At 36.2% G+C, this 24,088-nt stretch overlaps 3 protein-coding genes across 3 annotated transcripts; 1 reads left to right on the top strand and 2 right to left on the bottom strand.

Annotated features, from left to right (window-relative positions):
- Positions 1-3,204: 3,204 nt before the first annotated feature.
- Positions 3,205-4,562, bottom strand: LOC136830895 (uncharacterized). Its single transcript, XM_067090867.1, has 2 exons — positions 4,425-4,562; positions 3,205-3,636 (listed from the first exon to the last, which is right to left on the bottom strand). Exons 1-2 carry the CDS (start codon positions 4,560-4,562, stop codon positions 3,205-3,207), a joined length of 570 nt encoding a protein of 189 aa, XP_066946968.1.
- A 5,012-nt stretch (positions 4,563-9,574) lies between these two features.
- LOC136830896 (uncharacterized) lies at positions 9,575-12,358 on the top strand. Its single transcript, XM_067090868.1, has 2 exons — positions 9,575-9,784; positions 10,784-12,358. The coding sequence occupies exons 1-2, from the start codon at positions 9,575-9,577 to the stop codon at positions 11,225-11,227; spliced, it is 654 nt and encodes a 217-aa protein (XP_066946969.1). The 3' UTR covers positions 11,228-12,358.
- Positions 12,359-14,233: 1,875 nt separating this feature from the next.
- Positions 14,234-17,173, bottom strand: LOC136830897 (adhesive plaque matrix protein-like). Its single transcript, XM_067090869.1, has 4 exons — positions 17,070-17,173; positions 16,800-16,857; positions 16,013-16,144; positions 14,234-15,161 (listed from the first exon to the last, which is right to left on the bottom strand). Exons 1-4 carry the CDS (start codon positions 17,171-17,173, stop codon positions 14,724-14,726), a joined length of 732 nt encoding a protein of 243 aa, XP_066946970.1. The 3' UTR covers positions 14,234-14,723.
- Positions 17,174-24,088: the final 6,915 nt, after the last annotated feature.

Here is a 24,088-nt window from a genome sequence, read left to right on the forward strand (position 1 = left end):
GACAGAACAATGGACTTCAGAATGTCATAACTGCTCTAGAAAAAGCATCGTGATCTAACTCTCAAGTTACATCAGTAATTAAAGATTATATTTTGGCAAGGAACCACTCGATTATTCAAACGAACGAAGCATAGCCTTTGCGCCACTGGTCAGGAAATTTCCAATCAAATTCCTTGATTAAAACACACCTTTGCAGCCACGTGTATTAAACCAAAGAGCTCGTTCAGACGCGTGGCGAACTTCCCGTGTCATCGAATATGGCAACCGACGTGAAATGACCCCAGAGAGGTCACTGATGACCTCGTTTTAATTGACTTCCGTAAGATTATATAAATACGAGTGCCTCTCGGTGGGTACGTCAGATTTAGGTCCACATTCGACGGTTGTAGAAGCAGAGAAACGTCTACAAGTTAAAAGTATAGTTTTGTTCTACTGTGAATCGTACGAGTATTGGATATGTACTGTAGGATTTCTGTAGACAGTTTTGTAGTGAATCGTACGCGTATTACATACGTATTGTGATGTAGAATATGTTATACAGTTTTGTATTGAATCGTACCAGTGCAACACACGTATTGTGACGTAGAATGGGTTCTGTAGACATTTTGTAGTGAATCATACGCGTATTGGATACGCATTGTGATGCAGAATATGTTATACAGTTTTGTAGTGAGTCGTACACGTATTGGATACGTACAGTGATGAAGAATTGTTTCTATAAACAGATTTGTAGTGAACAGTACGCGTATTGGACACAAACTGTGATGTAGATAGTTTCTGTAGACAGTTCTGTAGTGAATTTGTAGCTACGGGAATGTAGTGGAAAAGTGCAATGTGAATTATGTGATAATCTTATATCTGTTAAAAGTATGAATCAGTTACTTGCATAGATTTACTGTAAAATATTTGTAAAGACATATATATATATATATATATATATATATATATATATATATATATATATATATATATATATATATATATATATATACATGCTGGGATGAATTAGTGTGTGATGAAAGTGAGGAACAAGGAAGGAGTGAGAAAATTCTATGAATAGCAAGTGAGGAAAAGCTGCAGATTGGTGAAAAAGGAAAGGTGGAAGTTTTGACAAAACTGGCAAAGCAGTTCAGAAGCGGAGTGACTTTGTTAAAAAACAAATCTTTAAAGTATAAGTATATAATATATATTATCCCCACTTACACATACAACAATAGCATAATTATATATATTAATTTTGTCCCGTCTTCCACAGATGTTGAACAACTGCTGTTCTCTACTGTCAATAATCTCACTAGCAGTTCTTTTAACCCTTTCACCAGCCGAGGAAAATATAGGAGGATGTTACCCAGAAACCACTTATTCTACCGTTCAACAAACTCATGTAAAGAAGGTATTAAAAAAATAATTTTTGAGTCTACAGTTGAAAGATTATTTTTGAGTGTAAAATCTGGAAATTAGTTTTGTGGTATAAAGTTTAAATATTATTTTTGAGTCTAAAATTTAAACATTGTTTTTAGTATGAAGTTTGAAAGCTATTTTTGAGTGTTAAGTTTAAACATTATTTTTGTGTCGAAAGTTTAAATATTATTTTTGGACTAAAATTTAAACATTATTTTTTAATAAAAAGTGTGAAAATAATTTTTGAATCTAAATTCTAAAATTTTTTTTGGTTCACAGTTTGAATAATTTTGTGCCTAAAGTTTAAACAATTATTTTTATTTAAATCCAAGCATTATTTTTGGGTCAAAAGTTTGAAAATCATTTTTCAGTATAAAATCTAAAAATAATTTTTGAGTCTAAAATCTTAAAGATTTTGTCCTTCACTCCAGATTCCCGTGTACAAAACCGTATTCGGCGAAATATACGTCCCAACGACGGAATACCAAACCGTGCACGACACCGTGTACGTAACCGAGTACGCCACCGAATTCGTGCCAGAGTACGTCTACGAAACCGCCGTCGTACCTGATCTCCAGTACGTTACGGCGTACGTAACCGACTACCAGACTGTCTACAACACCGTGCACAAGACCGACGTGCAGTACGTGACGGAACGCCTCACCGAAGTCGTGCACGACACGGTCTACAAAACGGATGTAGTCTACGAGACAGTTTACGACACGGCTTACGTACCCCACTACGTCACGAAGACCGAATTGCTCCGCGACGTGCAGTACGAAACGAAGGTCGTTCCGTATTACCAGACCGTGTACGAGACTGTACATACGTATGAGACCGTTTGTCCAAAAGGTTTGCACGAGAACGTGCTCTGAAGTGGAGAGGAGGCCGAGTCTGGGGCTTTTGTTTACGGGGAACCGTTCACTATGTTCTGGTTCATGTTAAGTTTGAACTTTTAGCCTAAGTAATGATATATATAATACATAAATAAATAAATATATATTTTTTCTTGTATATGTTTATGTGTGTAAACCTAAAACTACTCCATATATAAAATAAAAATAAAAAAATATTCTTAATTTACAAAATAAACTAAAGAAACGTAACCAGCGTCTTCTTCTCAGCCTTCGAGGAAAATACTTCTGTCAAGTTTGGACTTTAAGCCTAAATAAAGTTAGATTTTATATATACAGAAACACGAATACATAAATATACATTTGTGCGTTTGTATGTATATGTATATAATTACAAAACTACTCCATATATAAAACAAAAAAGAAAATCATTGTCTAATTTACGAAATAAACTAAATAAAAACTTAACCAATGTCTTCTTTCCCGTTCTGTAGTTAACTTCTGAGTATCACTACAAATCCTCAGATCCAAATGCAAGAATATGAAGTAATTCTGACGTCTCTGGCAAGATTCGAACCCGATTCCCGAAAATCAGAACGAGGTCACGTTGATGACCTGACCACGATGAGTGTTTGCTCATACCCAAAGAAATAAGGTAAGATAGAAGATTAAGAATTACATATATTTATTTACATTACTCTGAGGTTACACGTGAATATAAATCTAGTTAAGTTTAATGACAGTAAGATGGGTATTCAGGTGTCTGGGCACTGCCCAGGGTTGGAGGAATGAGGTAGAGGCAAATAAAAGGGAAATAAAAATTACATTAGGATGATTTGATGATAATCAAATAATAGAGAATGAGATATGGCACTTAAGAACTCTCTCTCTCTCTCTCTCTCTCTCTCTCTCTCTCTCTCTCTCTCTCTCTCTCTCTCTCTCTCTCAAACTAATAAGACGGCCTCGCACACACCGTATCGTACCAAGAAACCGTTTCGTAAACGGTCTCGTACCGAGGCACGAACTCCGTCTCGTACGTCACCGTGTGCACGACCTGCGTCACCGTGACGTACTCGGGAACGTACTCCGTCTCGTGCGCGGTCGTGTAGACGACGTCCGTCGTGTACGACGTCTCGTAGACGATGTCCGTTACGTACTCGGGTACGTAATCGGGTACATACTCTACCTCCGTCTCGTAGACCGTCTCGTAATCGGTCGTGTAGTCCGTTACGTGCACGACGTCGGTCTCGTACACGGTCGTGTAGACGTACTCTGGTACGTACTCGGTTACGTACTTGGTTTTCAAGCCGGGTTCGTACACGGGAGGGAAGAACGTCTTGGGGGCGATAATCGTCGAGTACACAGTTTCTGTCGTGGGAACCTGGAAATAAATACGGTTTTTTATTGGCGATAATGGAAATAAATACGGTATTTTATTAGTGATAATGGAAATGAATACGGTATTTTATTAGCGATAATGGAAATAAATACGGTTTTTTTTTTATTAGTGACAATGGAAATAAATACGGTATTTTAAGCTGGTAATAGAAATAAATATGGGTTTTATTAGTGACAATGGAAATAAATACGGTTTTTATTAGTGATAAAGGAAATAAATACGGTTTTATTAGTGATAACGGAAATAGATACGGTTTTTATTAGTGATAATGGAAATAAATACGGTTTTTGTTAGTGATAATGAAAATAAATACGGTTTTTTTTAATGATAATGCAAATAAATACGGTATTTATTAGTGATAATGGAAATAAATACGGTTTTTATTAGTGGTTATGGGTCCCATTGAGACCTGGAAGACCTTAAATAGAGTATTATTTACGTACAATATATCTAAGCTCTTAATAAATTACTTATATCACTCTGTAGCCATTAATGTACCTATTCACTAACTGGTAACTCAAATTGCCGTACAAGTGACATTATACATCAACAATGACATACCTATGACGTCACGGCATTATGGGTAAGTAATATTAACGCACAATATATGTAACCTCTTAATTAATTACAAATTTCACTCTATAATCACTACTATTACTATTTACTAACCAGTAACTCAAATTACCAAACCAGTGACGTCATTAAATCATCGATGACGTCACGGCATACCATCAGCCCGTATTGACCCAAACTACTTAATTTGCACATACCTGTTCAACTCTGACGTCATATCGAGTGATGTATTCAGTCTCGGGGTAACAGTCATACCCAAACTGACGACGGATTGACCCAGACTGGGTCACCAGGGCAGCTAAGGTCAAGGTCACAGAAAACCAGGTGGGTGTCATCTGTAACGGAAACACAAACACTCACATACACATACGAACGGGAGGTATATTTGTATTTGTCAGCAAAAGTGTTGAGCACATACACACACACACACACATACACAAACAGTAGCTATTTCTGTATATAGATATTATAAAATTGCTGTGACAAGATTTAGCCCTTACAATAATTACAATTTAAGAACATATACAAATACACAAACACACATACACGCAGGCGAATAAATACACACAAACACAGACACACATACACTTGTATAGGCTCACATACACATACTCAAACAGCAGCTATGTTTGTATTTATCATAAAATTGCTGGGCAAAGATTTAAGCATTGAAATATTCATAATTTTAAGAACAAACATCTACACAAACACGCAGATACACAGACGAATAAACACATACATACACCAACACGCACATATACACACATACATAACCTTTAACTATCCTCCTATGCATACTAATCTGCATGCAAGCACCTACTGTACGTATGCTTGCTTGTACACATGAATTCATCACTGCTTGCGTAGATACGTAACTCGGCCACTGATCTTCACAGGAATAAATTTTAGCGATTTTCTTAAGATTTTTATTTTCACGAAACCGATAAGTTCACGATACTTTCCCTGGCCTGTTCCTCCGTCTGTAGTCGTTCGGTGACGAAGGCCAATGAGATACTGGCTCCTCCTCTCGTTTTAGAACGTGTATTTATACGAAATAGAAAGCTAATCGCTAAAATAAGAATAACTTGGTATAGTGAGGTCCAGTGATGCTTTGCTCCAGATGAGAGAATTTGACGATAATTTTTTTTTACTTTTCAAATTCCAGAATTTTATATATGTATGCATGTATATATGTATGTATATATATATATATATATATATATATATATATATATATATATATATATATATATATATATATATATATATGTATATATATATTACTTTAAATAAAACTGGATTTCAACTGAGAAAATTATCTGAGACCGAATTTTCTGAGACATTACCTTTTGAGACCGAATTCTCTTACTTGTTATAATCAAATTCCTTACATAGTTTTACAATGAAAGAAAATAAAATACGTAGAATTATGATTATAAGTAACATTTCAGCTTCAAGCGTCCCTTCTCTCTCTCTCTCTCTCTCTCTCTCTCTCTCTCTCTCTTGCTTGGCATTGAAGGCTTTCAAATCTATTATTTTAACTTCTCTCTCTCTCTCTCTCTCTCTCTCTCTCTCATTGAAGGCTCTATTAATTTTAACTTCTCTCTCTCTCTCTCTCATCACCTCCCGAAATAATTAGGAATAAAAGACACAAGATATTCAATTACTTTCGAATAATGAGAACAAGCAATCAAGAAATATAATTATTTTCTCCTCAAAAATGAGAAAGTTTAATGAAGCTTTCTATAATTACTTTTACTTTCAGTACGCAAAAGTAATTATTATGTTCTGAAACGTGATTAGTTCGGTATTAACAATTTGCTTACTGGATGTATAAGATTATACATGAGAATGTATGACTGCATGAATGTATGTTCGCATGTATATTCGGAAACTTTAACCATGGCCCGGTGGTGGCCTGGCCTATATCGTTGCTAGGCGCGAGATTACGGCTAACTTTAACCTTAAATAAAATAAAAACTACTGAGGCTAGAGGGCTGCAATTTGATATGTTTGATGATTGGAGGGTGGATGATCAACATACCAATTTGCAGCCCTCTAGCCTCAGGAGTTTTTAAGATCTGAGGGCGGACAGAAAAAATTGCTGACACAAAAAATTGCGGACAGAATAAAGTGCGGACAGAAAAACTGCGGATAGAAAAAAGTGCGGACAAAATAAAGTGCGGACAGAAAAAGTGCGGACAGAATAAAGTGCGGACTGACAGACAAAACAGACACAATAGTTTTCTTTTACAGAAAACTAATAAAAAATCTCATAATTTTTTTTCTTATTCAAATTAGCTTATGGGAATTGAAATAAAATTAATATACAATAATAAAACTTTATTTTAATTGAATTAAAGCTAAATATAAATAAGAACCAATAAATTAACAGTAACCTAGACTGCCCTAATATGGAAATCAGGGTCAAAGGTCAAGGTTTGACCTGACGAGGTCATTTGAGCGACCTCTGAGGAAGAGCCTTCATTAAAAAAAAAAAACTCTTGGATTCAGTATTATGAAGCAAATGGGTCTGCCCCTTCAGTGTTAAATCCATTGTATTTCAGTTTTACTTTTTTCCTTAGGTTGTTAGAATGAAGAAATGGGTATAGTCATATAATACCCATTTTATAAGGTAGGATGGGTCTGCCCCCATCCCTTACCCAGTAGAGCAAGTGGGTATGCTCAGCTTGTTCCTCTCTCTCTCTCTCTCTCTCTCTCTCTCTCTCTCTCTCTCTCCATCAGTAAATTATAACAAGCCTGTTCCATCTTTTTCCATGCCATAGGCAAATGGGTCTGCCCTGCTTGTTCTCTCTCTCTCTCTCTCTCTCTCTCTCTCTCAGTAACTTAAACAAGCCTTCTTTCTTTAATCTTCTATACCTCTCGTCCAGGGCGACTGGGTTCTGTTCTACCCGAAGGACGGGCCGTACACGTGCCCGTAATCGAGAAGGCCGCCTTGGCCGTGCACGTACGGTCCGTAAGGTCCGTACGGCGGTTCTCTGTCGCGTACGTACGTCGGTACGTCATCATCATCATCATCTTTCTCTTCTCCGTACCCGTACTTCTTAGGACAATGCGGATTGTACTTGTATTCGGTTCTGTACGCCGTCTCCGTGACGTACTCTGGTACGTACGTCGTCTTGGTGGTGTAGATGACGTCGTACTCGGTCGTCGGTACGTACTGCGTCTCGTACACCGTCTCGTACATCGGAATCTGGGAGATTACGTGCCGGGTGAGTTGTTGTCCCAAAAGTGTAAAGAAAAATTTTTTATTTATTTTTATTTATTTATTTTTTATTTATTTTTATTTATTTTTATTTTTATTTATTTGTTGTTTATTTATTTATTTTTATTTACTTGTTCTTACTTACTTTTTTATTTATTTCTTTATTTATCACAAAAAAATCCTTCCTTCAAGAATATAATAAAAAGTTAATGTCTGAATTTTTTTACGAAAATTATCAAAATAACATTTTTTTCTATATGAATTCACCCTGTCATAGTATGTGATGTACTTCGTTGTCGGTTGCCAGAAGAAGCCCGTTCCCTGGTCCACCAAGAGGGTCGCCGTTATGAGCAGTAAGCTGCCCAGATTGGGAAGAGACGAGGACCTTTTGTTAGCCATCTGGAAATATAGGGGGGACAGGTTGGTAAATGGTAGTATATGATTTATATCTATACTATCTGGTATGTATACTTATATACATGCTTTCATACATACATACACATACACACACACACACACACACACACACACACACATATATATATATATATATATATATATATATATATATATATATATATATATATATATATATATATATATATATATATATATATATATATATATATATATATATATATATAATTATATAGTCTCAATTTATTCAGCTATTCACTTATTTATATACAGTTTTAGCTAATTCAGTCATTAATCTATAATAATTATATATACAGTAATTATACATACGTATGCACGCATGTATATACGTGCATGCATACGACTGTATTAATATACAGCACAGGCAATCGGCCTACAGTCAATTTTGGTCACTGAAGAAAACCGCGGCTTTATACACCTTCGTAATTCTTTAGAAGCTTCACAAACCTCACGATACGTACTTTCATCATTCCATTCCACACCCACCACGAACCCCATACACTTAATCAACCCATTCCTATAAAAAAAAGGCACAAAATAAAATAAATATCACCTCAAAATAAAACACATATCACCCCCTGTCTTTTTAAAAGCTCCGTAGCGCAAGGGTATGTAGCCAAAACGTAACTGACAAGGAAAGCTTCACTAAATCGTGTATTTATAGTTCGTGACGCCGTTTCAGTGCTGTCTGTGAATCTCTGGGCATAGGTTTGGCATTCTTAATTCCACGGGATCCGTGAGAAAAAGACTGAGAAACAGATTTCACCCAGAATTGCGTGAGAGATATGAAATTGTGCTGATAACTTTCTCTCGCAGAAAGTAGCGAGTTGGCAACAGACAGCGCCGACGCCGGAGGTACTCGGTAGGCGATTGGTCTAACGCATCTTCTTGGCGTTTCTATTTTGTTTCTTTCAGGTATTTCGAGGTTATTTATAAATGAATTTGTGGGGGAGAGTCGTTGTAATCAGATTTTGGTCACGAATCATTAACCCTGGAGGATTGGGGGGCAGGGCAGTTTTCATTTGGGGAAAGTGAAATCGGTTTCCCGCCCAAATTTTGCTATCTGAAGGGAGAAAGAGAAGCTGCCTTTTCGCGCCAAAAGTTGAAATGGCGGGAACTTTTTACGTAAGAGGAGATAAGGAAAGAAAAGATAAAAGAGACGAATGGTGAAGAGAGCTTTCCTACCAGACACTTTCTTCATAATCAAGGCGGTTTTTAATCCGACAGAATCTGATATAAAACCCAAAACTAATCTCGAAACCAACTAGAAATCAAACTGTTTTCTTTTACGATAATGAGCCTAGGCATCGCTTGACTAGGCGCATCTCATTTTCATATGATTAGTCAAATGAGTTTCAATCATTAGAAGAAACCTGAGAGAGAGAGAGAGAGAGAGAGAGAGAGAGAGAGAGAGAGAGAGAGAGAGAGAGAAAATACTCTTCGAAACTGGTATAAATAGTGAGAAATATCACAAGGACCCAGCAATTGGTCTCTGGCCTTCGTAACGGGAACGGGAAGTCTAAGGTAGGCTAGAAGGACCCCTTTGTTGCATAATTTCTGGAAAATGAAGAAGATTATTCATTTTCTAATGCATTATTCAACTGAAATTCAAACCTGACGGAATGAATAACCACTTATACACTCTCCTATTCAACGATCTCTAGACCTACGCCCTAATTACAGATGGCGGCAGGCGGATGGCTACTGACGCCGATTTCGGTAGCAGTTGTTGTTTTCCTGACGGTGGCGTCAGCTGGTCCGAGCCCTAGTCCAGACCCAGCTGCGTCTGCGTCGCCTACGCCCGAGCCAGGGGCTTCGCCCCAGCGTCACGGGCGTCACAGGTGCTACCCGAAGACGAAATACGTCACGGAGTATGACGCAGAGGTGGAAAAGGTGAGAGGGAAGGAGTTCCTTTGTTTACATTTGTGGTTGGCAGACATTTTGAGTTAGCGTAAGATAATATTGCTCTAGATTTTATATAAGTTACTCACCTTAAGTAACTTGCCATTTTTAAGTTCTTGTGTTGCTTCCGAAGTTCCGTAGCATCTATACGAGTTACTGGCTTTAAGTAGCATTAAAGTTCTGATGCCATTTTTAAGCTCCGATCTTGCTTTCCAAGTTCCGCAGTTCTTGAATGGACATTCCACATATTGCCTCATTCTCAGGTTTCTGGATTCTCTAAGAGCTATAATACTTGCTCTCTCAATTCCCAGTTCTGGAATTCCTGAAGGCAGTAATGCGGATTTCTTTGTAATATTAATATTTATTCTTAGAATTCCTTAGGAAACAATCTGATATATTTTGTACAAGTTTCTCCCATTTTCGAATTGAAGCAGTTAGAATACTACGTTTTAGTTTTCTGTAAAAGAAAACTATTGTGCCGGTTTTGTCAGTCCGTCTGCAATTTATTCTGTCCGCAATTTTTTTCTGTCCACCCTCAGACCTTAAAAACTGTTGAGGCTAGAGGGCTTCAAATTGGTATGTTGATCACCCACCCTCCAATAATCAAACGTAATCAAACCTCTAGCCTCAATACCAAAAGGTTAATTTACTCAAAGTTACCCATAATGGTGTTTCCGTCAACGATCTTAAAAACTGCAGAGGCTTTCAAATTGGTATCACCCACCCTAATAATCAAACGTACCAAATTGCAGCCCACTTCAAAAGTTTTATCTTATAATGGTTAAAGCTTACCCATAATGGTGTTTCAACGAACGATATAGGATAGGCAACCACCGGGCCGTGGTTAAAGTTTCATGCACCGCGGCTCATACAGCATTATACCGAGACCACCAGAAAGACAGATATCTATTTTCGGTGGCCTTGATTATACGCTGTAGCGGCTGTACAGAAAACTCGATTGCGCATTTTTTATTGTTTCTTTCATTTTAGGTCCCCGTGTACGAAACGATCTACAAGAAAGAGCTGGTGCCCACGACGTACTACGAGACAGTCTACAACACCTTCTACGAGACCAAATACGAGACGGAATACGCCCCGGAATACGTCTACAAGACCGTCTACAAAACGGATGTCAAGTACTTGACCGACTACGAAACGGACTACCAGACCATCTACAGCACGGTCTACGAGACCCAGGTGGATTACCTTCCCCAATATACGACGGAGATCCTCTACGAGACCGTCTACAAGACGGACGTCGTGCACGAGACCGTCTACAAGACGGAATACGTGCCCGAGTATGTCACGAAGACGACGGTGAAGTACGACGTCCGGTACAAGACGAAGGAGGTGCCGCAGTACCAGACGATTTACAAGACGGCTCATACTTTCAAGACTGTGTGCCCCAAGGGTTCATATGAGCTTGAGGACTGAGGCCAGGCTAATTGCCCAGATGCCCACTAGTATCAAGATTCTCCTGAGTAATAATGAGCTTCAGATGCCCACAGGCAGTGAGGTTCTCCTGAGTAGTAATGAGGATCAGATGCCCACAGGTAGTGAGATTCTCCTGAGTAGTAATGAGCATCAGATGCCCACAAGCATCAAGATTCTCCTGAGTAGCAGAGAGCATCAGATACCCACAAGCATCAAGATTCTCTTGAATAGCCATGAGTGAGGTTCTCCTGAGTAGCAGTGAGCATCAGATGCCCACAAGTATCAAGATTCTCCTGAGTAGTAATGAGGATCAGATGCCCACAGGCAGTGAGGTTCTCCTGAGTAGTAATGAGGATCAGATGCCCACAGGCAGTGAGATTCTCCTGAGTAGCAATAAGCATCAGATGCCCACAGGCATCAAGATTCTCCTGTGTAGCAGTGGACTTCAAATGCCCACAGGTAGTGAGATTCTCCTGAGTAGCAATAAGCATCAGATGCCCACAAGCAGGGGGGATTCGCCTGAGAAGCATTGAGAATTTATGTTTACTGAAAATTACTGAAAATATAGTGGGTGTTCATAGGTATATGGGGTGCCAAGATTAGGTTTTAGGATAAGAGGGCATGCTGGAATTCAATAGGAAATGAAATGTATTTGAAGTCCCTAAAGATAAATTAAATACTGAAGTCTTTAGATGCTAGAAGTCCTTTTAGATAAAGAATATGCACGTGTAGTCTTTAAATACCAGAAGTCCTCATGGATAAAGGATATTTGAAGTCCCTAATTACTCCAAATCCCCATAGATAAAGGATATACTAAGATCCTTGTTGATTTATGCGTACTCTGAAAGACCAGACATTGAAAAATATATCAGTATACCTTACAATTAGGGTTATGAAGACAAACTTATTTTGCTGTAAATACTGATGACAAATTGAGGCCCACTTAGCGATTAGGTACGTATTCTGACTGACAAACTCTGTCTTTGATTCTGGGATCTACTCAAGGCTAATCAGGTAGAATTTCCTTCGTTCACTTTAAAATACTTCTTATGATTGATATACACGAACTGCCTTTCAATATAAATGTAAAGCTTTTTTGTAAATATTGATGAATAAATGTCTGTTATAACATTAGTCATTCATTGCATTTTTAAGGAGTCTACTACAGCTATGAAAATTAAAACATTTTGAAAACAAGGATTTTCTTTATGAATGAAGCTGTCTACTCCAACTCAAAAATTTAAATAAATGTTTTGGATAAAGAAATTTTCTGTAATAGAATAAGCAGGAGATTTTTGGGGTTCCTTCTTTCGAGATCCAGAAAGGCTTGAGCCAAAGCAGAAAGTATTGAGGCTACAATAGACTGGAAGGAGAATTTAAACCATACAATGTGACGTTCTGGTATCAGAGTTTTGTGAAAATTTATTTAAGCATGAACAAGTGCCGAAAAATGCAAAAAAAGAATCTTGTATGTAAGTGAACTCTGAAAACAAATGCTCTCCAAGTTAGGTTATTATGATTCCACAGTATTTGTATTTATATTTAGTTAGAAATTAATTTGGTTACAGTCAAAAGATACAGCCAATATGGGATTAAAATTGCTTTTGCCAAAAAAAATAGACCAAAAGGCGGTTCCACTAAAAATGAACGGAAGAAAAATTGCCATTAATTCATCATTAAATGAAAAAATATTACTAAAATTTTTATCTAAAAAGCCCGTTATCATAGTAATCATGATTTGGTGTTTTTAAAACACTGAAACAATAAGGAAAGCAAACTAGACGATGACCAAACTGCCTGTAACACCCAAACTAGGTTAAATCCTATTTGATGAATAGTTGAACAAGCGGTATATTGTTATTAAGTTCTGCGGTCATTTTCTCTTCCTTTATACAACGTTCTGGAATCTTGGTGTGTGAACTTATGGTCTTACTAGTGAGTGAAATAGCAAATACCATTATAACCAGGACATGTGAGTCTTAAACAACACATGAAGACAAGCATTCTGGTAAAGGAATCTTGCTTGCCAAGGTAAGAACCGGTTGTGAACATTTTGTAAAGACAACCTTAACTTGTTTCTGTGGATAGTTATTTCTTTATATTTTGTCACGATTTTTTCATACTGCAAAGGTAGATTTTCTAAGTATGTATTATTATATTCATTTTGGCCTTTGTTGCAGTTAAAATTGGGATCCATGGAGTTGAATTGTTATCAAGAATATGTATTTTATAATTATTGTTTTTGACCTAATTGTGGTAACAGAAGAATTTCCCAAAAGTAAAAGATTTAAGTATTGTGATTTAAGTAAAAATGTAAATAGACAATACTCTGTAAAAATGAATGAATATACAAATACATTCATACATATATATATATATATATACACATATACATACATATGCATATATATATATATATATATATATATATATATATATATATATATATATATATATATATATATATATATAAGAAATAATCAACACAATCACGTGTGGAACAGAAATAAATTTCTGATTCACATCAGGATCGAACCCAGGTCTTTCAATTGAAAGACGAGACTTGTGTGGCTTGGTTGGCAGCGGTCTCGTCTTTCAATTGAAAGACCTGGGTTCGATCCTGATGTGAGTCAGAAATTTATATATATATATATATATATATATATATATATATATATATATATATATATATATATATATATATATACTTATCAAGTAGTTGTGATTTTAATCTCAGAGAATAGAAGTAAACACTGATATAAAAAAATACATTCTTAATAATAGGTTAACAAGTAAAAGTTGTATTTTATTGTATTTTATTGATTTTTATCTCAGAGAATTAAAGTAAACACTGATATAAAAAAATACATTCTTAATAATAGGTTAACAAGTAAAAGTTGTATTTTATTGTATTTTATTGTTCTTAAACAAACAGACTTTTTATATTTACACAAATTTGGTTTTTTCAAACCTTAGAACAAATCTTTCTTGTGAATGTCTGGAATGTAGAAGCCTTGAAAAAGCATGGCAGTCTTCTGACTCAAGAATATAAGAGATAGCGATCTTCTGATTCAAGAATATAAAAGTAGATGGCAGACTTCAGATTCAAGAATATTAGACGTAGATGGCAATCTTCAGGCTGAAGAATATGGAAGAATATTGCAATCTTCTGTTCAAGAATGTAGAAGCATATGGCAATCTCCAGACCCAAGAATATAGAGGCAGATGGCAATCTTCAGACAAAAGATTATAGAGGTAGATGGCAATCTTCAGACTATAGTGTATATTAGCATATGGCAAAATTCAAACTCAAGAATATAAAAGCATATAGCAATCTTCAAACACAAGAATATAGAAGATAGCAGTCTTCAGACACAAGAATACAGGAGATACCAATCTTCAGACTCAAGAATAGAGCAACAGAACAAACAATTTACAATCCTGAATCTTAAGAATATGCCAAAGTGAATCAAAATCAGTAAACCACCCATCACTGTCAGTATCCGTAAACAGGCTTCGGACAGACTGTCTTGTGAGAGTACACAGTCTTGTAAACAGTGTGATACTGGGGAACAATTTTCGTCTGGTACTGTACGTCATATTTCACTTCAGTCTTCGTGACGTACTCCGGCACGTAATTCGTCTTGTAGATGGTCTCGTGCACTACGTCCGTCTTGTAGACGGTGTCGTAGACGGTATCCGTGACGTATTTCGGCACGTACTCGACGTTGGTCTCGTAGACCGTGCTGTAGATGGTCTGGTAATCCGTCTCGTAGTCCGTGACGTACTTGACGTCCGTTTTGTAAACGGTCTTGTACACGTACTCCGGTACGTATGCGGTTTCGTACCTGGTGTCGTAAATGGTGTTGTAGACTTGCTCATAGAACGTGGTCGGTATGACTTCCGTGCTGTAGACCGTTTCGTAAACTGGAACCTGGAAGTACGGTACGCCTTACTATTTGACAGATGGCTATTTGAACAACGTCACTTTGTTTACAAAAAAGCAATAAAAAGTACGGTACACTTTTCCAATTTGGCAGATGGTTACTTGAGCAATGTCACTTTGGTCAACAAAGGTGAATGAAAAGTACGGTACAATTTTCGTGTTGACCGATGGCTATTTGAACAATATCACTTTGTTTAACAAGGATAAAAAGTACGGTATGCGTAACCAGTTTATAGATGGCTACTTGAGCAATGGTCACTTTGTTAACAAGGACAAAATGTACGGTACACCTAGCTAATTGACAGATGGCTATTTGAACAATGGTTACTTGAGGTTTCCAAAGATGAAAAGTACGGTACACTTTTCCAGTTTACAGATGGCTACTTGAACAATGTTTAATTTGTTTAACAAAGATGAAAAGCACGGTACACTTCCAGTTGACGTATTGCTATTTGAACAATGGTCAAATTTTCCCATAAATATAAAATATAAATGCCTGCTTTATTTGAAGATAAATTGAGGACAATTGCCTAACAGCAGAAAAATTTTGAATTTCCTCTAACCTATTTTCAGAATGAAATTATAAAAGAATAAATGAAAAAATTATGAATATTCAAGATAAAATTACCAGGAAAATAGCAACATTCGAATATATCCCTCTCTATATAACTTTTCCTCGCAGAATTCTATAATATTCATATAAGTCCACTTCAAAGACTTTTTCCAAAACCCCAAAAATTAAAATCTCGACGAATTTCAAAACTTTTTCAGAGTGAAAAAAAATTAACACAGTATGTACTTCACAGAGAGAAAATTTTGTCAGACATTGTCAGCCTTACCTTTGTCACCTTCGTTTCGTAGTGGGTGACATATTTAGTCTCTGGGTAGCATCCGTACCCTTCAGGTTCTGCCGAAGCCAGGGTCAAGATGACAGCTACGAACGAGGTCATCAGGGACCAGGTACCCACCATCTGAAAATGGGAAGCAAAATTTTAATGTGGCTTCTTATGAACTCTCTCTCTCTCTCTCTCTCTCTCTCTCTCTCTCTCTCTCTCTCTCTCTCTCTCTCTCTCTCTCTTATAAAGGAGATCCTTATCCAGAGCAAAAGTAAAATAGAAAGATGTTATTTGAAGAACAGAAGATATAAGTACATACTTATTGAATACAAAAACAGGTGAATGTGAAGAAAAGTTGCACTTGCTGATAAAAGATCATAAACGATTAATTTAAAATAGATAACATGCCACTGAGTGATAAAGAAGAATGCAAACAGAATGCAAATTCAAAGCTATTCTACATGATATATGCTCATTTAGGACAGTGAGTAAAATTTGCATATACTGGTGAAATTCTGAAAAAGATATACTGTATATAGCAACGAAAATTATACTGATTATGAAATGTGATTGATACATGCCAGTGAGGGACAGTGTTTACTAGTAATAGTTGCAGAATCTGGTGAAAGCCTGGAAAGGATATATATAAACAGTAACTGAAAAAAAATACTGCGATTAAGGTTCACTCATGCCAGCCAGGGACAGTGGGTAAAAGCTGCAGAAAATGGTAAAAGTCTTAAAAGGTTTAAGGTTTAATGTGAATAATAACGGAAAAAGTATCAGCGCATACCAATGAGGAACAGTGAGTAAAACCTGGAGACTCTAATGAAAGCCTGAAAAATATAAACCTGAAAAGCAACAGAAATCATTCTGACTAAGAATAGCAATTAAAGGACAGAGGGTAAAAGCTACAAATACTGGTGAAATCTGGATTACGAAGCCTGCCTTTTTTAATTATTATTATTATTATGATATCTCCCCCTTGGCGCGCGTGCGTGCGATCGACGGAAGAGAGACTCCCAGACTGAATGTATCCACAAGACGACCCTGGTATTTATACCTTTTCTCTTGGACCCCAGAAGTCTTCCCCAAAATCACTCTGGGGCTTTTGTGACCCATTATTTGGTCAGCTATTGACTTCCTGCATTCATTTCTGGGGTTCATCTTCAACCAATGGGTCCTCCCTACCTCCCTCTCCCTCCACCAGGGCCCCAATATCCGAAAACTGAAACGTGTGCCCAACTACTGAATGATTTTGGGAACTAATTGAAGGAAATTACTTTTATTCATTTGTGCTGCAATTATGGCGCCTCAGAGACTAAATATTCGACATTTTAATAGCATTGTCGACCGTGTCGATTCTCGACTGTCGAATCTGGTTGTCGATTTGATAACGAGAAGACAATTGGTAGGATTAATAGAAATTATAATCAGATGAACCGGAAAGAAAGCCTAGAAAATTTGATTTTTAAAAATTAATTATTTCTTGTAATCATCAAATCTTTTTCTGCTTATATTAAACTTGTATTAAACCTATAGTTAAAATATCGTTTTTTATTATATTGATGAAAAATCTACATTTAAACATATGCAGGAATAAAGTAAGTACTTTTTCAGAAAAATTCATTGTCCCTATGTTGTCCTATGTGGTGGAATATGTTGCTTTTGGTTGGTCGACTGTTGTTGTCGAGGTGCTGAGAGGTCAACCATGGTTGAAAAGGTTAATTCTTTATATATAGAATTATATAGTAACCTATATTCAGGAAGAATCGCTAGAAATATATGGAAGGTTAATGCAAGATGTTTATATTTATATATATATATATATATATATATATATATATATATATATATATATATATATATATATATATATATTTATATACATATATATACATTTATATATATATATGTATGTATATATACACATATATATGTGTGTGCGTGTGTTTGTGTCTGTGAAAGTAATTGCGTTAGAAGCTCGACATTCTAATTATGCAACAGAGAGCAAATTTACACCATTGCAGCTCATCAGTTCTTAATCAGCTGGAGAAACTGATTTGCAATTCAACATGCAAATGAGATGCCTCTTTGACTGCGTGGAAATCATTTCGTAATTTGAACTGAACTGGTTTGAATTTTTTTCCTTCTATTTTATTTTTATCCCAAAGATGTTTTACGTGGAAATATATAAAGTTCACTTAGCTCTGAAATCATCTGGCGAGTTCTGTCCAAATTTCAGATTCTCTTGCTGTTTAAAATCGGTCCTTAAGATGTTTTTAAATAGCAGTATTTGTTTTCTGTTTATTTTTATTTACTTTTTTTTTAATTGGTGAAATATTCTAGTAGTTTTAAAGTATTCTGTGGGTGCAGATCTCTCTCTCTCTCTCTCTCTCTCTCTCTCTCTCTCTCTCTCTCTCTCTCTCTCTCTCTCTCTGCTATCTGTTTATTTTTATTAATTATTTTTACTTTGTGGAATGGTCAGTAGTTTCAAATGTATATGTCTCATACATTTCTTGTTCTCCGTGAGAGAGAGAGAGAGAATATAGAGAGATATATACATAGAGAGAGAGAGAGAGAGAGAGAGAGAGAGAGAGAGAGAGCATGTAACCAAAAGAACTTAAAATTATATATATACATATATATATATGTATATATATATATAAATATTTATATATATATATATATATATATATAGAGAGAGAGAGAGAGAGAGAGAGAGAGAGAGAGAGAGAGAGAGAGAGAGAGCATAAGCAATCAAAAACCCAGGAAACAGTTTCGACTTCATAATGCAATTCAAAATCTAATCAGATTCTTCAATAAAAATATCATTTTGCAATCATGCAGGATTTGTCAACAAAAAAAAACAAAATGTATAAACTTTCGCCAAATTCTTACTTTTGTTTGTCATCAGTGAATCTGCTTTTGTTGAAAGCAATTGTATAGTTGATAATTGAAGGGAATTCTTTAATGCAATGTAATGTTAGTAATTATCTTAGCTTTTTGGTGTAATATAGAGATTTTTTTTTAAAGGTAAGTTAAAGCATAGTTTTAACTCATTTTTTTGTATGACTTTTTTTATTGATTCACCTGAACATTTCTGTCCTCTCTCTCTCTCTCTCTCTCTCTCTCTCTCTCTCTCTCTCTCTCTCTCTCTCTCTCTGTCCCATATGTTATAGACACCGACTTGCCTTCTCTCTCTCTCTCTCTCTCTCTCTCTCTCTCTCTCTCTCTCTCTCTCTCTCTCTCTTTCTTTCTGAAATATTCTCTGGAACATTCCTATATTCTCCTGTCCTAAGTTAGTTAACCTTATTCTCTCTCTCTCTCTCTCTCTCTCTCTCTCTCTCTCTCTCTCTCTCTCTCTCTCTCTCTCTCTCTCCTGAACACTTACTGTCCCTTCCTCTTCTGTACCAAATTAGTTTAAACACATTACTCTCTCTCTCTCTCTCTCTCTCTCTCTCTCTCTCTCTCTCTCTCTCTCTCTCTCTCTCCCTAGAGGTTGTTGACACCTCTCTTTCCCTGAAGAGATTCTCTCTCACTCTCTCTCAGTGAATCTCTTCTCTGAATTGATTAACTAGAACACTTCTGTCCTCCAGCTGGTGACAGCGAAAGGCGAACGATCATTTCAAAGACCGTCTCTGCGATCATTCCGCCGGTCATTTCTTTCACCGGTATAAAATGCGCGCGATGGAAGATTCGTCACGGTCAGTGAATAATTAGTGAATAATTAACTAACTCGGGTCGCAGGCGGTACGGGCTGAAGAAAAGGTGACCGATCATTTCAAATACCGTTTGAAGATCATTTTTTTTTCATTTTTTCACCGGTATAAAATGCGCGAGATGGAAGATCGTCCGGTCGGAATCATCTGGACGACTGGTTCGCTGGCTATCTCAGGCTGATTTCAACATTGTCATGGCGCATCAATCATGATTTCTGGGCAACTTTTTAGTTTTGTGAGGGGGAAATCATCCCGTATCATTCGCTCCACACGCGTAGATAATCATCTGGACGACTGGTTCTAAACTATCTCAGCCTCACTTCAACATTGTCATAGGGCATCAATTCACCCATCTGGGCAACTGGTTCTAACCTATCCCAACCTCATCCCAGCATCACAGAGCTACACAGCCCGAGATAATTCAATTAGGCAACTGGTTCTAACCTATCCTAGCTTATTTAAACATCATAGAGTTACACACCCCAAAATAACTCAATTAGGCAACTGGCTCTAACCTATCCCAACTTTTTTCAACATCACAGAGCTATAGACCCAAAAATCACTTAACAAGGCAACTGGTTCTAACCTATCCCGACCTCATTTCCACCTTCTCTACCCCAGATGACGGGTAGAAGAAGCAGCAAGAGGGGGCAGAGTCACCGTCCGGTTTGGGCACTGAGGCTGACCCTAGGAATGACCTTGGCTGCCCTGGTGACGTCAGAGGCCGGTGGTGGGTACCATGGGAGGTGTTACCCTAAGACAGAGTACGTCACTAAGTACCAAACTAAATATAAATACGTAAGTGTTTGTGTGTTTGTTTGTTTGTGGATGTATGTGTGTATGTATGTATACAGTATATATATATATATATATATATATATATATATATATATATATATATATATATATATATATATATATATATATATATATATATATATATATTTATATATATACACATATATATATAAATATATATATATATATATATATATATATATATATATATATATATATATATATATATATATATATATATATATATATATATATAGAGAGAGAGAGAGAGAGAGAGAGAGAGAGAGAGAGAGAGAGAGAGAGAACTCAAATCACTCATGTTAAAATTGGTGTTACTCATAATTCGTAAAGTTCAAGTAAAAAAATGAATCATAAGTAAATATTAATATAACTAAATATTATTATTAATATCATCATCAATAATAAAGTTCAAGTAAAAAATGAATCATAAGTAAATATTAATATAAATCACTACTATTATTATCATCGTCAACAAAAATAAAAATAAAAAATTTATATAAAAATTATCAATAAAAATATTTTAACAGAAATTTCTCTAAATTCCAGTACTCAGTTTACGAGACAGTCTACGACAAGGAATACGTCCCCACGACCGTCTACGATTCCGTCTACGACACCGTCAGCGTCACGAAATACACGACGGAATACGTGCCGGAGTACGTCTACAAGACGGAGCACGAGACGGACGTGCAGTACGTAACTTACCACAGCACGATCTACGACACGGTTTACGAGACGAAATATGACAAGAAAGTCGAGTACGTACCCGAGTACGTCACGTCCGTGTACTACAAGACGCACGTCCTGACGGACGTGGTGTACGACACCGTCTACAAGACGGAGTACGCCCCCGAGTACGTGTACGAGACGGAAGTCCGTTACCAGACTGAGTACGTGACGCGGCCTCTAATACATTACGAGACGATATTTAAGATCAAGGATTCTTACAAGACTGTTTGTCCTTACGGGGAGCATTGAGGGCTGTATAACGGCTCTCCTTCTCTCTCTTCTTCTTCTTCTCCTCCTCCTCCTCCTCCCCTCCTCCTCCTCCTCCTCCTCCTCCTTCTTCTTCTTCTTCTTGAAATGGTCTCCAGGAATCTAGGACCTGTTTTGGATTTCCAAGGGAAGATCTGATGTCCTTACGGGGAGGATTGAGGGGTGTATAACGGCTCTCCTTTTCCTTCTTCTTCTTCTTCTTCTTCTTCTTCTTCTTCTTCTTGAAATGATCTCCATGTCCCTACGAATCTATAAGATTGTTTGTCCTTACGGAGGAGGACTGGTCTTTACAACCTTTTTTAAATGATCCCAAGAATAATTCCCTAAGGAAAATATGATGTTCTATAGATGTGGTTATCACATATTTTTTGCAAGGGATGTTATCGACTCAAATACGTTATCTTCTTGAAATAATCTACGAGATTTTCTGACCTTCTTTGGACTTCCTAAGGAAAATATTATGTCTAATAGATGTTCTACTTATCATATCGTTTTGCAAAGAAGTAGAATCTCAATTCATCATCTTCTGCTTATTCGACGAGAATCCTGGGCCTGTATTGTACATAGAAACATGTCTTAAACCTTATAAATATTTTTAGATTCTTGACGGACGGAAAGTTTGATATTTAGTTTGTAGTTTTCTGTAAAAGAAAACTATTGCGCCGGCTTTGTCTGTCCGTCCGCACTTTATTCTGTCCGCCCTCAGATCTTAAAAACTATTGATGGCTAAAGGGCTGCAAATTGGTAAGTTGGTCATTCACCCTCCAATCGTCAAACATACCAAACTGCAGCCCTCTAGCCTCAGTAGTTTTTATTTTATTTAGGATTAAAGTTAGCCATAATCGTGCGTCTGGCAACGCTACACAGGCCACCATGGCCGGCTGCTGAGAGTTTCATTGGCTGCGGCTCATACAGCATTATACCGAGACCACAGAAAGGTAGATTTATTTTCGGTGGCCTTGATTATATGCTACAGCGGCTGTACAGAAAACTCGATTGCGCCGAGGAAACTTCGGCTCATTTTTTACTTGTTCTGTTTATGAATGCTTTGTTGAATCCTTTTGTATATTTTACGATTATAAAGCTCATGTTATTAGGAAATGCTTTATAAAATGTCCAAATATGTATAAAGAATCCATATTTTAAGTAATTCTTATGCCTGTACATAGCTTGAACTCTCTGACATTTGCTGTTTCTGAAATATATAGATAAATTACCTTCACATTGTTGTTAGACCTGGATGTTGTTATAGAATGATTCTGATGTTTTTATAATAGGTTCTGATGTTTTTATAGAAAGGTTCTGAAACTTTTAGATGGTTCTAAAACTTTCTATAGAAAGGTTCTGAGATTCTGTTGAAAGGGTCTATCACTGTCTATAGAAAGGTTCTGAGACTCTGTTGACAGCTTCTAAGACTTTGTATAGAAAGGTACCGAGACTATTGAATGGTTCTAAGACTTTCTATAGAAAGGTTCCGAGACTCTTTTGAAAGATTTTCGCACTTTCTATAGAAAGTTTCTGAGACTCTGTTAAATAGTTCTTAGACTTTCTATAGAAAGGATCTGATACTCTGTTGAATGGATCTAAAATTTTCTATAGAAAGGTTCTGATACCCTGTTGAATGATTCTAACACTTTCTATAGAAAGGTGACGAGATTCTGTTGAATGGTTCCATGACTTTCTATAGAAAGTTTCATAGTCGTTCTGTTTATCGAGTCTAAGACTTTCTATAGAAAGGTACTGAGATTCTGTTGGATGGATCTAACACTTTCTATATAGAGTTTCAGAGTCATTCTATTAAATTATTCTCAGACTTTCTAAAGAAAGCATCCTAGACGTTCTGTTGAATAAATCTTTTACTTTCTAAAGAAAGTTCGGAGACCTCCAACTGCATGGTTTCAAGGCTTTCTATATAGAAAGGTTCCGAGCCTTTCTATATTAGAAAGCACCTACCTCTAAACAATAAATTGTCTAAATATTTCTCCTGCGTGTTCGATAATTCAAAATGTCCTTCAGTCCATTATTATTATTATTATTATTATTATTATTATTATTATTATTATTATTATTATTATTATTATTATTATTATTATCATCATCCCGCTGAATTATAAATGTAAAAATGCTCTTATTGTTTTAATGTCAAGACTCTCTCTCTCTCTCTCTCTCTCTCTCTCTCTCTCTCTCTCTCCTATCTAATCTAAGATATCAAACTGAACGCTGTCTCGGTAAATAAGTGAAATTCTCTTTGGTGTTGATTGTTGTACTTAGATAGAAGAAAAGAAAGTTCCTCACATGTACATTTTAATATATATACATATGCATATACATATATGTATACATATATATACATATATTTATACATTATATACATATTCATATATATATTTATATTATATATACATATATTTATATATTATATATATATATATAGAGAGAGATTTCAAATAGAACTGAAACATTAATTATCAATTGCTCCACCAGAATTCAAAAAAAAACTTTTACCTTCATCTCATTGACCGAGAGAGAGAGAGAGAGAGAGAGA

The sequence above is a fragment of the Macrobrachium rosenbergii genome, chromosome 47, assembly GCF_040412425.1.
Source record: "Macrobrachium rosenbergii isolate ZJJX-2024 chromosome 47, ASM4041242v1, whole genome shotgun sequence".
In the NCBI taxonomy this organism is placed as follows: domain Eukaryota; kingdom Metazoa; phylum Arthropoda; class Malacostraca; order Decapoda; family Palaemonidae; genus Macrobrachium; species Macrobrachium rosenbergii.

Excerpts from the sequence above, each read along its gene's own strand:
- LOC136830895 (XM_067090867.1), bottom strand. The coding sequence starts at position 4,562 with ATGACACCCACCTGGTTTTCTGTGACCTTGACCTTAGCTGCCCTGGTG. Across the intron at positions 3,637-4,424 it reads ATGACGTCAGAGTTGAACAG|GTTCCCACGACAGAAACTGT; the intron begins GTATGTGCAAAT and ends ATTTATTTCCAG.
- LOC136830896 (XM_067090868.1), top strand. The coding sequence starts at position 9,575 with ATGGCGGCAGGCGGATGGCTACTGACGCCGATTTCGGTAGCAGTTGTT. Across the intron at positions 9,785-10,783 it reads ATGACGCAGAGGTGGAAAAG|GTCCCCGTGTACGAAACGAT; the intron begins GTGAGAGGGAAG and ends CTTTCATTTTAG.
- LOC136830897 (XM_067090869.1), bottom strand. The coding sequence starts at position 17,173 with ATGAACCCCAGAAATGAATGCAGGAAGTCAATAGCTGACCAAATAATG. Across the intron at positions 16,145-16,799 it reads TTACTCACTGTTCCTCATTG|ATGGTGGGTACCTGGTCCCT; the intron begins GTATGCGCTGAT and ends TCCCATTTTCAG. Across the intron at positions 15,162-16,012 it reads ACGAAACGAAGGTGACAAAG|GTTCCAGTTTACGAAACGGT; the intron begins GTAAGGCTGACA and ends CCGTACTTCCAG.